The sequence below is a fragment of the Sphaeramia orbicularis genome, chromosome 13 (genome assembly GCF_902148855.1).
Source record: "Sphaeramia orbicularis chromosome 13, fSphaOr1.1, whole genome shotgun sequence".
In the NCBI taxonomy this organism is placed as follows: Eukaryota; Metazoa; Chordata; class Actinopteri; order Kurtiformes; family Apogonidae; genus Sphaeramia; species Sphaeramia orbicularis.
Window position 1 is genome coordinate 48,872,160 of NC_043969.1, and position 14,304 is coordinate 48,886,463.

The window sequence follows — 14,304 nt, forward strand, 5'->3', positions numbered from 1 at the left end:
TTTCATTATGTTCTGTGTTTAGATACTGATGAATCTGTCATGACTCTATTTTACTAATGGAGTGTATTCTGTTGAAATGTACATCATTATATTTCAGATAATTCCATTTTCAGTGTCTGTCAGTGCATCCATAAACACACACATTGTTGTTTAGACTGTTTCTGGTCATTTCAACGTACAAATTGCTTTTATATATTCTTTATAGAATGTATTATATATATTCTTTCAGGCATTTCATATTTTATTTTGATAGATCTTATCAAAAGGGTCTTTGATGTGACAACACCATTCCTATATTTGTTCTCATCTCTGATGAGGCTCTGCCATTAGTAAAACATATAAATTCTATAACAGTAACAGTGAACTGACCACAGATGCTGTAGTTTACAATGTGGACTCTGCAGGAAATCACACAGCTCCTTCACTGATGAATCCTGGAGGTTGTTTTCACTTAGGCTCAGTGATGTCAAATGGAATGGACTGGACTTCAGAGCTGAGGCCAGAGAAGAACAGCTGATCTCTGACAAACTGCATTGCCTCAACCTGAATAAAAAATAAATCATATAGATTAAAATTTGTTAATGATCCAGTCAGATGTGTTCAGGTTTTAATTTGTGACTTAACTGTATTGAACTTTACACTTTTGTCTAATCACTTTCACATTTGTTTCAGTTCCATGTCTACAGTCAGTGTCTTCTACAAACACACACCTCAGCACATCAGTTCACATTTGATGTAAAATAATCATCAACCAACTAAACCCTTTAAACGTCACCCAGTGACTCCTCCTGCTTTAACTATATCAGATGCTGTTTGTGATCAGACAACTTAGTTAAAAAACTTGTTGCAGCTCAAACATATTCATCAGTGCAGTGATTATTCAATGGAAGGATCTGAACTATTGGCTGAATTAAATCCATGTGTGGAATTTTATCTGGGGATTGAACCACTTTAATCTGAGAAAAAAAAACTGTTTTATCCTCTGAGGTGGATATGTCATTCTTGTTCATTCTTAATATAAAACACACATGTTAAATTGTGTAAACTAAGATTAAATTGACACAATCACTGAGTTTATATACGGCTAAAGACGTTCATTTTGTCTCCTGCTTAAGTAAATATAGTATTTTCTTTTGTTCAGACAAGGAATAGTTTTTAGATGTGACCTGCTTGACAGTTTCGACTGTGACTCCAGTCTTCCTCAGAAGCGTCATCTGACGTGTTGCTGATAAATGACACGTCAGCAACATGTCGGATGACGCTTCTGAGGAAGACTGGAGTCACAGTCGAAACTGTCAAGCAGGCAACATCTAAAAACTATTCCTTGTCTGAACAAAAGAAAATACTATATTTACTGAGTTTATATGTGGACAAGGTGACATTTGAGACAACTGTTGTGAAATTAGTCCAATATCCTCCACATCCCTCCATCATCTGTCACTTAATGTTTCCTCAGAACTATAGTTTATAAACACCACTGATTCTGAAATAGTGAACATTTAGCTTCAGATCAGACTTTTAACTGACACATGCTGCAATTTCTGAATGAAACTGTATTATAACTTTATTTTGATGTGTTTATTCTTTATTTGTTGTGAACACAAAGTAAACTTTTCCTCCATGTTTAACTGTTGTCTGAATAAAGTTGGTAAACATTTTAACAAGTCTTCCTGTTCTTGGTGTTCTTCAGTTTCTTTAAATTCTTTGTGTTTAGATACTGATGAATCTGTCATGACTCTATTGTACTGATGGAGTGTATTATGATGAAACGTACATCATTAGTATCTGTCAGTGCATCCATAAATCCACACCTTGTTGTTTATGTTTCTGGTCATTTCAAGGTACAAATTTATATTCTTTTTTTATTTTTATTTTGTTAAATAAAATACAATACAGGTATTTTGGATTTCATTTTGATACGTCTTATGAAAAGTTTTTTTTTTAAATTGTAAAATCATCCTTCATATATTTGTTCCCATCTCTGATGAGGCTCTGCCGTTAGTAAAACATATAAACTAACTGACCCCAGATGTTGTAGTTTACAATGTGGACTCTGCAGGAAACCACACAGCTCATTCACTGATGAATCCTGGAGGTTGTTTCCACCCAGATTCATTTTTATCAGATGGAGTGGACTGGACTTCAGAGCTGAGGCCAGAGAAGAACAGCTGATCTCTGACAAACTGCATTTCCACAACCTGAATAAAAAATAAATCATACAGATTAAAATCCATTAATGATCCAGTCAGATGTGTTCAGGTTTTAATTTGTGACTTAACTGATGAACTTTACACTTTTGTCCAATCACTTTCACATTTGTTTCAGTTCCATGTCTACAGTCAGTGTCTTCTACAAACACACACCTGAACACATCAGTTAACATGTGATGTAAAATAACCGTCAACCAACTAAACCCTTTAAACTTCACCCAGTGACTCCTCCTGCTTTAACTAGAACAGATGCTCTTTGTGATGACACTATTCATCGCACCTCATTGTTTTTATGCTGCACTGATGCAGTCACTTTATTATTGTCGGTGATTAATGCAAACAACTGCTGTTGTGTTGCTGGTGTTATTTGTGCTGTGCTTGTTTATGATGTTCTGTTCATGTTTTTTTCCAGTTCACTAAGTTCCTGTGGGTGTTGCGGATTATTGTTGAATATTATTATTATTATTATCATTATATCGTATCATTACAATTGTCAATTTTGTTATTGTTGTTATTGACACTATTATTGTTAATACTGTCTCATGTGAGGGTCTGCCACCTTTTTTTCTCTCTTTTCCTCCCCCTTCGCTCTCTCCTTTTTCTTCTCCCTTTCCTCTCTTTCCCCCTTCTTCCTGTCTTTTTTCCTGTCTTTATGAATTTCCCCTTGGCAAAGCAAATTTGTTCAGCACAACAAGGCAGCCAGCCCACCATTCTGTTATGATGCTGGACAAGACAAGTCAAGAAAGAAAGAAAGAATAAGATGTAAACTCTATAACAGTAGCTGGGTTTTAGAGCTGCAACCAATTACTCAATAAGGTGCTTGAAGTGAATGGAAAAATTCACGATTCAATTAATCGACTTGAATTGACTGAGGGGAAATATTCTACTGCAGTTTTCCTGAATTGAAGCTTCTTTGTGCGACACAATAAGCATCCGTGTGAAACACAACAGGGGAACCAATGTTTAACAGCAGAGAAATGAAGGAAACAAAGCTTTGATTCAAGAGAATTGTGGTTGAATGATTTTTTTGGATCACTTTGAGTTGATTAATCGGTTGCAGCTCTGCTGGGTTTCCATTACAGTTTTCCACAAAATAAAAGCAATATTTCTCCAATTTCGACAAAGTACAACTGCTACCTGTAGGTGTTTTCATTGAAGACTGTTTGGCTTCTGATGCATGATTCTAGTAAAGTACTCAAGTCGTAATTCTCATAAAACCTTGTCTAGTTGTGTTCAGATGCTGGTTTAAGGCAGATGTTGGCACTGAGTTTGATCCAAACTCCACGGTGTTGCCACTGTAGTGTCAGTTCATCTACTGCTATTGCATTGACTGTCTTCAACTAAAGAAGAGGGGAACGAATGATCGTCCCAAGACAAAATCCTTATTTATGGCAGCGGCCACACACAATGGATTTATGGGAGAGAATTGTAGCATCAGGAATTCACCAACGAGTTGTGGATCCAGAATTTACAAATGACCCGGGTACCATTTACTGACCTGTGTGATGTTCCTGAACCTCTGGTGTCACCAGACCTGTCCTGCCCTGGGGAAGTAGTTCCTCCACTAAAGCCAGTGTCTATTGGCCTGAACAAACTAGAACCACCTGTTCTGAGTACAGGATCATAGGGGAGACGTGTGGACTGAGCAAAACCACCTGGACCAGATGGGTGAAAATACATTAAATGGATTTCCATTACACTTTTGTGCAATACTTCTATATCGAAACGTCTCAAAAAACAACTCATGAGAGCGTAAAAACTTTTTTGTGATCTTTGACAGTTTTTGCAACATTTCAGCGTTTCCAATACCAGTTTTCTATTGCGCAATTTACATTTTGTGCATTTCTGAGGGTGATGGAAACCCAGCTATTAGCAGACAGTGAACTGACCCCAGTTGCTGTAGTTTACAATGTGGACTCTGCAGGAAACCACACAGCTCCTTCACCGATGAATCCTGGAGGTTGTTTCCACCCAGATTCAGTTTTATCAGATGGAATGGACTGGACTTCAGAGCTGAGGCCAGAGAAGAACAGCTGATCTCTGACAAACTGCATTTCCACAACCTGAATAAACAATAAATCCATTAATGCTCCAGTCAGATGTGTACAGGTTTTAATTTGTGACTTAACTCTACTGAACTCTACTGAACTAACAGATGCTGTTTGTGATTAGACAAGTGTCCCTCAAAATACAATGAAAAAATACAAATTACTTAAATCACTGTAGAACACATATACTGTGTTTGCTCTATTTTTTTCTTCTTCAATGTTACATTGCAGAATAAAAGACAAAGCCTTTGAGTATGTGTATCGATAATGAAACATATAAACTCTTTAACAGTAACAGTGAACTGACCCCAGTGTCTGTAGTTTACAATGTGAACTCTGCAGGAAATCACACAGCTCCTTCACTGATGAATCCTGGAGGTTGTTTCCACTCAGACTCAGTTTTATCAGATGGAATGGATTGGACTTTAGAGCTGAGGCCAGAGAAGAACAGCTGATCTCTGACAAACTGCATCTCCACATCCTGAATAAAGAGTCAATGATGTAGATTAAAATTTAAAAGACACACCGTTATTTTTTTTCCTTTCTTTCTTTCTTTTTTTTTTTTTTTTTACACAATAAATACAATATGTAAAGTAAAAATGCTGGATTCCTAGAATCGTTCTCATTACAAGGAAAATGCAAGTAAATGGTAAGAACTCATACTACTATTGTGCATGAAAATTGTCGCTGTCAGTGTTTTACTATTATATCAGATGTTTTAGATTGACTTTTCTTCTCTAAATGTTTACGGCTGAGATCATATATCAATACCTCTATAAACTCATGGTCGTTCAACCTTCATCTTTTAAAGTTTTTTCAACTTTAAAAAGAGAATTTATAACTCAGTCCATAAATTAAACAATTCATGTTTCAGTTTATGACAAATATTTAAAATCAACCCATCTGTTGATCTATAGGTTTCACTGTATGTAATATGTACATTTATTAAATATTAGAAGATGATGTTCTTGTTTCATGTTCAATCCTCTGATTAGAACTGAAAAGGTTTCAAATGGAAAATTATAAACTCAAGAACAGACATATGATTACAGCTTTTCTTGGTGATATATTCTTTTTTTTTTACTTTGAGAAATCTTATTTTTATCAGTATTTGGTATTTCATCGTGGTGCTTTTACTTTACTGTATTAAAAAGAACATCTTCAACTCATCATATGATGTAAAATAAAGGATGTTGATGGGTTTGTATGACAAAGGTTTTGTTGTTTAATGCTCAGACATCTGATCATGCAAACATGTGGGAATCTTATATATTAAATATTTAAGGTATTTTTAAAAACATCTCTTTTAATGTAGGCTTTAAGTTGAAATTTTCATTGTATGAGTTCAGATCAGGAACAGCTGTTGTTTCATTGGGCCACATGGTGGTACAGTAATTAGCACTATGGCCTCTCAGCAAGAAGGTTGATTCCAGCACCAACTGTGTGTACCTTTGTGTGTGAGCTGTGCATGTTCTCCCCCTGTCTGTATGACGTCTCTCTGGGTTCTCCAGTTTCCTAACATCCTCCTTCTTGATAGTTTCAATGGGAAATCTAAATCACTCATAGATGTGAATGTGAGAATGAATGGTTGTTTGTGTGTGACAGTACTGCAGTGAACAGGGTGGACCCCACCTTCATCTATAGGTAAGCAGGATAACCTCTGGCACCCCCATGACCCTCAAGAGGAAAAACAGATGGATCTGTTTGCAGTGAACAGTAGACAGTCAGTGAACTAACCTCAGAGTTTCCAGTCTGCAGTTTGGACTCTCCAGTCCAGACGCCAGTTTCACTCCTGAATCATGTAGGTTGTTGTCACTCAGATCCAACAATCTCAGATGTGAAGGATTAGACTTCAGAGCTGAGGCCACAACTTCACAGTGAGTCTCTGAGAGTCCACAGTTAGAAAGTCTATGAATACAGAATTTACATTAAATTAATTATTAACACATTTATTGAACATCTGAATCTTACCAAGGTCAGGATATGGTGTTGTGTGACACCAGTTTTGTGAACAATTCTAAGGTTTAAACATAATGTGCCCGCACTTGAAAACCCTCGGTCTTCAGTCCACACCAAAGTTTTGCACATATGGACAAACAGACAGACAACGAACTGATCACAACACCCTACGGCGAGAGCCAAGGGTAAAAAAGACAAGACCAGATTAATGAAATAGAGGTGTATAAAGATGGATGCAATGGAAGCCAAACACTAGGGATGCACCAATCCGATACCAGTATCGGGTGTCGGCTCTGATACTCAGTGTGTGTACTTGTACTCACAAAAGATATCCGATACAAATGCACCGATACCACTTATGGCCGTGTGACATTCATAGTTCAGTGCAGCAGGTACGCGGCGGTGGAATAATGTGTGGGGAGTGTGAAGAGTGTGGAGATTTTTCAAAATAAATGACGGTGATAAAAGTTGCGCTGACTGCAAGTAACTTTAAAGACACAGATGTATACGGACAGAGAGTTCTGTCCATCCTCTGCGTACATTCCATCCATTTTCCAGGTGCTCGTGGATGTGTATCCAGATGGAGAATACCAGCGAGAACTGTGGAGGTAGAGGATCTGTTCAAAGAGCCACTGTGTGAGTTAGAGAAAAACTACTGACAGATTTATGACAGCTACCCAGGGCTGGGCCAGTTTACATCCTACTGATAATACTATGGAAGTCAGAAGCAGTGCAGACCGCTGCCAGCGAAAGTGAAAACAAAACTAATTGCTCATTTATCTTTTCTCTACCTTCTTCGCTTTGCTTTCAAACCTTACTAGCGAAAACGCTACAATATTAGTATCACATTAGTGTTACCTCTGTCGTCTCCATGTTTGTTATTACTGACTTTCTTCTTCTCAAAAACTTTATTCTTCTTCGTGGTATTTGTTCAGTATGGTTGATTATGAGCAGCGCCCCCTGGTGGATTAATTGACAAATGCTCATTCCAACACATTAAATGTCAGTAGCAGCACTTTGTTCCAGTCAGACTAATGACTACGACAATAAAGCACATTTACAAAAGGAACTAAGAACTGGAATGGGATTATTAAGGACTCGTATCGGTACTCTGTATCGGCAAGTGCTCAAATGTAAGTACTTGTACTCGTACTTGGTCTGGAAAAAAGTGGTATCGGTGCATCCCTACCAAACACCCTGGATCACAGGTGCCAAACATAAGACCCAAGGGCCAAATCCAGCCCGCCAAAGGGCCCAATCTGGCCCATAGGATGAATGACACTGAAGATATTAACAATCAATGGTGTAAAAATCATTTTAATTCAGGTTCCACAGACAGAACAATTAATCTCAATTGGGTCAGACTAATAAAATATTATCATAATAACCTATAAATAATGAAAACTACAGATTTTATCTTTGTTTTAGTGTAAAAAAAAAAAAGTAAAATTACATGAAAATGTTTATATTAAGACATGGGAACAACTATCTTATAAAAAATGTGAGTAACCTAAAATTTCTTAAGAGAAGTACATGCAGTTTTACCAATCTGCTGCCTGTTTTAAATGTTTTGTGTATTTGTAGTTGTAATATACATGTGTAAATGATCAACTGATAAACTGAGGCAGAATATTGTTAAAATTGCACTTGTTTTTCTTGAGACATTTCAGGTTGTTCATGTTATTCAGATTTTTAAGGAAATGGTGTAGATATAAACATTATCATAATGTAATTTTACTTTTTTCATTGTTGTCATTTCACTAGTCTGGCCCACTTGAGATCATATTGAGCTGAATGTGGCCCCTGAACTAAAATGAGTTTGACAGCCCTGCCCTAGATCTTCCCCTAGTGGCTGGATGTAATACAGGTCATACTGTTCTCCAAGTTCTATGGGACTTCAAACTACAAAGTCAAAGTACACATCCAGGAAATGATGGGTGGCTGTGGCTCAGTTGGTAGAGCGAGTCATCCAATGACTGAAGGTTCGAATAAGCGCAGTCCATTTACCACTTCCATTAAATGTTCATTAGGCTGGTATTTATTAAAGAAATCATTTTACTAATTACTTTGGTTTGAATAAGTTATATGATGAACTTAAAATGGGTGATCGACTGCTTCAATGATCAATCACTGTCAAGAATCCTTCAAAAACACAAACCAATCAGTCATCTGGTGGGTGGACCTCACATCCCAGTGTCTCTACTCTGTTGACTCTGATCCTACAACCATCATGGCAGTTCCCATATTTCACTTTTACATAAACAGAAGACAGAGGGTCATGTGATCCATCTTCATATTCAGTCTATGATTAATACTGTTCATATTATCATCAGTACTTACTCAGCTTCTCTGCAGTTCCTCACAGCTGGAATCAGTCTCCGTCTTCCTTCATCTGATGTGTTGTACTTCTTCAGGTCCAGCTCATCCAGAACCTCCTCTGACATCTGCAACATGTAGGCCAGAGCTGAACACTGGATCTCAGACAGTTTCTTCTGTGACTTTTTCTCTGACTTCAGAAACTCTTGGATCTCCTGATGGACTGTTTGGTCCTTCATCTCCGTCAGACAGTGGAAGATGTTGATGCTTCTGTCAGGACAGATATCCTCAGTGTTCATCTCCTTCAGGTTCTTGATGACTTCATGGATGCTCTCTGCTCTCTTCTCTTTTTGACCCAGCAGACCTCCTAAAAGTCTGTGGTTGGACTCCAGACAGAGGCCATGAAGGAAACGAACAAAAAGATCCAGATGTCCGTTCTCACTCTGAAGGGATTTCTTCATGGTTTTTCTGAGGAAAACATCCAGGCTGTCACTGACTGTGAAAATTTTCATGAAAGGTGATTTTGAGTCCTTGTCCTGGTCTCCCAAAAACCTCTTCAGAACTTCTGTCTTGTTGCTGGTGTAACAGTGGTAGATGTAGACTGCAGCCAGAAACTCCTGAACACTCAGATGAACAAAGCAGTAGACTGTTTTCTGGAAGATCACAGTTTCTTCTTTGAAGATCTCTGTACAAACTCCTGAGTACACCAAGGCCTCTGTGACGTCCAGACCACACTGATCCAGGTCTTCTTGGTAGAACATCATGTTTCTTTTCTCCAGTTGTTCAAACGCCAGCCTCCCCAACTTCAGAAGGACTTTCCTGTCTGCCTTTGTAAACTCTCCTGATCTTGTTTCATGTCCTTTTTTGTACTTGTTCTTCTTCCTCTTTGTCTGGACCATGATGAAGTGTGAGTACAGGTCTGTCAGGGTCTTGGGCAGCTCTTCTCTCTGCTCTGAAGTCAACATGTGCTCCAGAACTGTAGAACTGATCCAGCAGAAGATTGGGATTTGACACATGATGTGGAGGCTCCTGGATGTCTTGATGTGTGAGATCATTTTGTTGGACAGATCTTCATCAGTGGATCTCTTCTTGAAGTACTCCTCCTTCTGGTCATCAGTGGTGAAGCCTCGGACCTCTGTTACCCTGTCCACACATGAAGGAGGGATCTGATTGGCTGCTGCAGGCCTGGATGTTACCCAGATGAGAGCTGATGGAAGCAGGTTCCTCTTGATGAGGTTGGTCAACAGTACATTGACTGATGACTTCTGAGTGACGTCTGAAACAACCTCACAGTTGTGGAAATCCAGTGAAAGTCTGCTTTCATCCAGGCCGTCCAAGATGAACACAAGTTTGCAGACAGTGATCTGCTCTGCTGTGACCTTCTGTAATGTTGGATGGAAAACATGGAGCAGCGTCAGCAGACTGTACTGCTCATCTCTGACCAGGTTCAGCTCTCTGAAGGAAAGCAGAACCACCAGACTGATGTCCTGGTTTTCTAAACCCTCTGCCCAGTCCAGAGTGAACTTCAGCACCGAGAAGGTTTTTCCAACTCCAGCGACGCCGTTGGTCAGAACCACTCTGATGGGTTTCTGCTGGTCAGGTAAGGCTTTGAAGATGTCTTGACACCTGATTGGACTTTCTTGGATGATCTTCTTGAAAACTGTCTCCAGCGTCCTCACCTCATGTTGGGTATTAACATCTTCGCTCCATCCCTCTGTGATGTAGAGCTCAGTGAAGATCCGGTTTAGACGGGTTCTACTTCCTGTTTCATCAGTTCCTTCAGTCACACATTCACATCTGCTCCTCAGACTGAGTTTATGTTCATCTAAAGGAAGGACAAATTTAAGTTTTGAGTAAAATGTTATTTGAACAGTGATATTAATTTAATCCCTGATGGTGGTAGATTCCTGATGCTCCATAGATCTTCACTCTTTACTTATAAATGAACTAACTGTGTACAGGAAGTGAAAGTGAGACTTAACGCTCATCACCTCCTGAATCTTCGCAAACTTTTATTTGAGGGGGCAGGACATTTGTTCTGGCCTATTATATATTTCATACATGTATAATAAGTCTAATGCAACGGTGATGATTTTTTTGTATGAAATGTATGGTGTGGTGGCAAGGATTTTGCCATGGCACTGCACCATGGCAAAACCTTACCAGCAGAAATGCTGCTGATGATCTTATATAGTTTTTTGCTGGATGGCAATGTAATTTCATTGTACATTGTGTGAAGACTCCACACTGTTTGAGTACTAGGGGTCTCTGTCTCACTTGGGGTTTTGCAGGTGGAGCCATGCTGATGAGTGCCACCTGTCAGGTGCAGCCCGTCTATTTAAGCGACCTTGCTGTTCAGTCTCTCTCTGGTCCAGTCTGCTCTGTACAGCCCTACTCTGTTCTAGTGGCTCTGGTTCTGGTGTTGGGCTGCTCTGCTTTGGTCTGATCTGGTCTCTGGTCTGGACGCCACAATACTGCTGACCACACACATATACACCCAGTCACACATTCCTTGCACTACTGATATACTGATGCTCACAGGATTCTGAGTTGACTTTGTTTTAGTTAAAATAAATTACATATGAATTGGTTACTACCTCGTCCGTCTCCACTGTGTTGTCTTGGTCTATGAGCTGGGCTGTGACAATTATGTTTTGTAGGAGCCATTTTTACGTTTGTTACCTCTGCCAAGGAACGGCGGAGGTTATGTTTTCATCAGGTTTGTCTGCTTGATTTTTAACAAGATAACTCAAAAATTTATGGACGGATTTGGATGAAATTTTCAGGAAATGCTTATACTGGCACAAGGAACAAATGATTACATTTCAGTGGTGATGGGGGGGGGGTTAGTTTATTTTATGTCGATTTAATTGTGGATTTTTGGTTTGAGTTAAGGGGGTAGGTAACTAGGTCACTGGGAAAGGATGGGGAGATCGTACAGTTTTTACCACTATCAGTTAGAAGTCAGCATCATTCAGTAGTCATGTTGTCGTGTAATCTTCATGAGACATTGATGTGACCATATAAGAATGTTTAATAAAAGTGGGAAGCTCACTGAAGGATTCTGTCTGGACATTAATTGCTTCGTAGCGCATCAAAAATGAGATCTCCACTCGCACCCAGCAATGACAGGTCAGTCACTACATGTTTCATTGTAATTTTGTTACAGTGACAATAAAGAATGTTCTAATTATTCTCCTCTAATATTTTGCATATTTACCTGTTGCTCATTCGATGAATGAAAGATCCTTAAAAGTTGTATCTCGGTGTAAATGTGAGTTATCAAGCTGTCAGTGATTTAAAATATAACCAATGTGTATTGTTAAAGAAGAGAAATTATTGACTGAAAATTGACCGAAGTAACAAACTGAATTTCCCAACTGTTTTCAGGAGTTTATCTTCAGACAGATGTCCAGTCTTACTTTGTACAGTGCTGTGGATCTGCAGGTCAGCTCTCGTTCTAAACGTTTCTTCACAATGGGGACAGGAGGAGTCTCCTGATGAACCAGACTGGTCCCAGTATGAAGTGATGCACTGTCTGCAGAACCAGTGTCCACAGCTGGTCCGGACTGGATCACTCTGGACCTTCTGACACAAAGAACAGGACGGTGGGTCCACCTCAGGAACATGAGTCCTCTCCGTCTCTCTGTGGACATCAAGACATTGTTTAGAAGAAGCTTCTTAAATGTTCTTTCAGATCAGCTGTTCAATGATCAGATCTGCACTCTGAGCTCTGTCAGCTCATTTCTGTAACTCTGCTGGGTCAAGGACCAGGGGCCTCATGTACAAAGGGTGCGTATGCCCAGAATCGTGGCGTACGTCCTTGTCCATGCTCGTGTTCATATGTGTGAACAGTGAAATGACCGTGGAAATGTGCGGTGCTCTACGCCAAGTCCATAGCTGGCGTACACACACTTCTAGTGCTTTTGAACCGTTGGCAACACATAGAGGTGATGCTAGGAAACTGTTAATAATGTGAAAAAGATAATTCCTCACAGTGATGTGCACATCAGAGATGCACAGATGAACACTTAACACACCAGCACACCATCCTACTGCCAGAGGACCACATCCCCCCACCAGACCAACCAGACACTGGACCCATCAATGCCAGTTCTGGCCAGGAGACCATTCAGCCCAGCAACAACCATATAAAGCAAGTTTTGCAATTGATTTCGTGTTGGCGCTTTACAGGCCACTGAGTGTGTGAGCCTGTTCAGGCAGGCGAAAGCCCGCTCCTGCAAGTTAATGTCCAGTGACTGGGGGTCTGTGGCTTTATAACTCACAAAGGTTTAAGTCACTCCACTGCATCAACTTGAAGAACAATATTATCGTAATATTTTCAGTGTAGACAGTTTCTTACTCTGTGTCTGAAGGTCCAGGTTCAGGATCTAAATATGGGGGTGTGTCTTTAGACCAGTCAGTCTCCATGGACAGACATGTGGACACTGGAAACTCTGCTCTGGGTCTGTTATACTGACCTCTGGAAACAACAAGTACAACAGTTGGATTGGACAGTATATTAGTGTTCTGTGATCGTCTGAACACGTATTTATATGACAAAATCACTTCTCTGATTTGTTCCTCACATTAAAACATGTTTGAGTGTAAACTTCATCTGTGTTATTTGTGTAACCCAGTATTTTAATGGTGTTGTTAGTGTCACTTACTAACCACTTATTACAGTAGATTATCAATCAAACATTCAATATCACCCCTCATTCACATTAGTGACATTCAAAGAGTTTCAGAGATGATGGAAACAGATCAGAAGTTACACACAATAAAACTAAAACAAAGAAATAATACATGAAAACAGAGAAAAACATATAGAACAACTGAATTATACAACACAAAACACTAGAGTATATTGTTTTAAATTGTGTTTTTTTCTATATAATGTACATAATGAAGTGTAAAATACTGTAAAACTTGTCAGTGCCATGAGTTGAGTCATGTCTATAAACTCTGGTTAGTTTTAAAGACTTGAGATGTTCAGCTGTTCTCAGGTCAGCAGACTGTCCAACTGATCAAAGCATCCAAACAAAAAGCAAATTCACAAACAGCAGCATCTTAAAAGCATCAACTTGAAGAACAATATTACTGTAATATTTACAGTATAAACAGTTTCTTACTCTGTGTCTGAAGGTCCAGGTTCAGGACTAAACTTTGGAGGATTTTCCCTGGACCAGTCAGTCTTCATGGACAGACATGAGGACACTGGAGACTCTGCTCTGGGTCTGTCATACTGACCCCTTGGAAACAACACAAGTACAACAGTTGGATTGGACAGTATGTTAGTGTTATTAAGATTTGAACACTTCATTTTCTATCACCTTTGGACACATCATGTCCTGTTCTGTCTGTAGTCAAATATTAAAGGTGTGTGACAGTCGACTCACTGTGGATCAGAAGGTCCTGGTTCATTACTGTCCCCTGGAGGTTCCTTTGTGGACAAACCGCTGTTTGTATAATGGGATAACTCTGCTCCGTCCTCCTCTTCATCCACACTCAGACTCATACTGTGAACTTCAGTCAGTCTGAAAGGACTAGCAGTAAAACTACTGTGAACTCACATCACTAAAACACTGTGTTCATCAGTCACAAACACTGACACAACAGGAAATAACCCAGTGGACACAGAGTCCAGTAAACCTAGTGGACACTCAGCCTGGAAGTGACTACATCCATGTTTACTGTTTCAGTCGACACAGAGAAAACCCACTGAGAGACTAGAACAGGAAAATGATCCGAATGTCAGACTCACCCTG

General features: G+C 39.4%; 1 protein-coding gene across 1 annotated transcript in view; it reads right to left on the reverse strand.

Annotated features, from left to right (window-relative positions):
• LOC115431034 (NACHT, LRR and PYD domains-containing protein 12-like) overlaps positions 1-14,304 on the reverse strand; it is a 50,038-nt gene extending 35,734 nt beyond the window's left edge. Inside the window, exons 1-9 of the mRNA XM_030151273.1 lie at positions 14,301-14,304; positions 13,936-14,073; positions 13,669-13,788; positions 11,956-12,179; positions 8,558-10,358; positions 5,996-6,166; positions 4,566-4,739; positions 4,100-4,273; positions 370-543 (exon numbers count right to left, since the gene is read on the reverse strand). Coding sequence (XP_030007133.1) covers positions 370-543; positions 4,100-4,273; positions 4,566-4,739; positions 5,996-6,166; positions 8,558-10,358; positions 11,956-12,179; positions 13,669-13,788; positions 13,936-14,054 — 2,957 coding nt within the window. The 5' untranslated portion in view covers positions 14,055-14,073; positions 14,301-14,304. The remainder of the gene's footprint in view (positions 1-369; positions 544-4,099; positions 4,274-4,565; positions 4,740-5,995; positions 6,167-8,557; positions 10,359-11,955; positions 12,180-13,668; positions 13,789-13,935; positions 14,074-14,300) is intronic.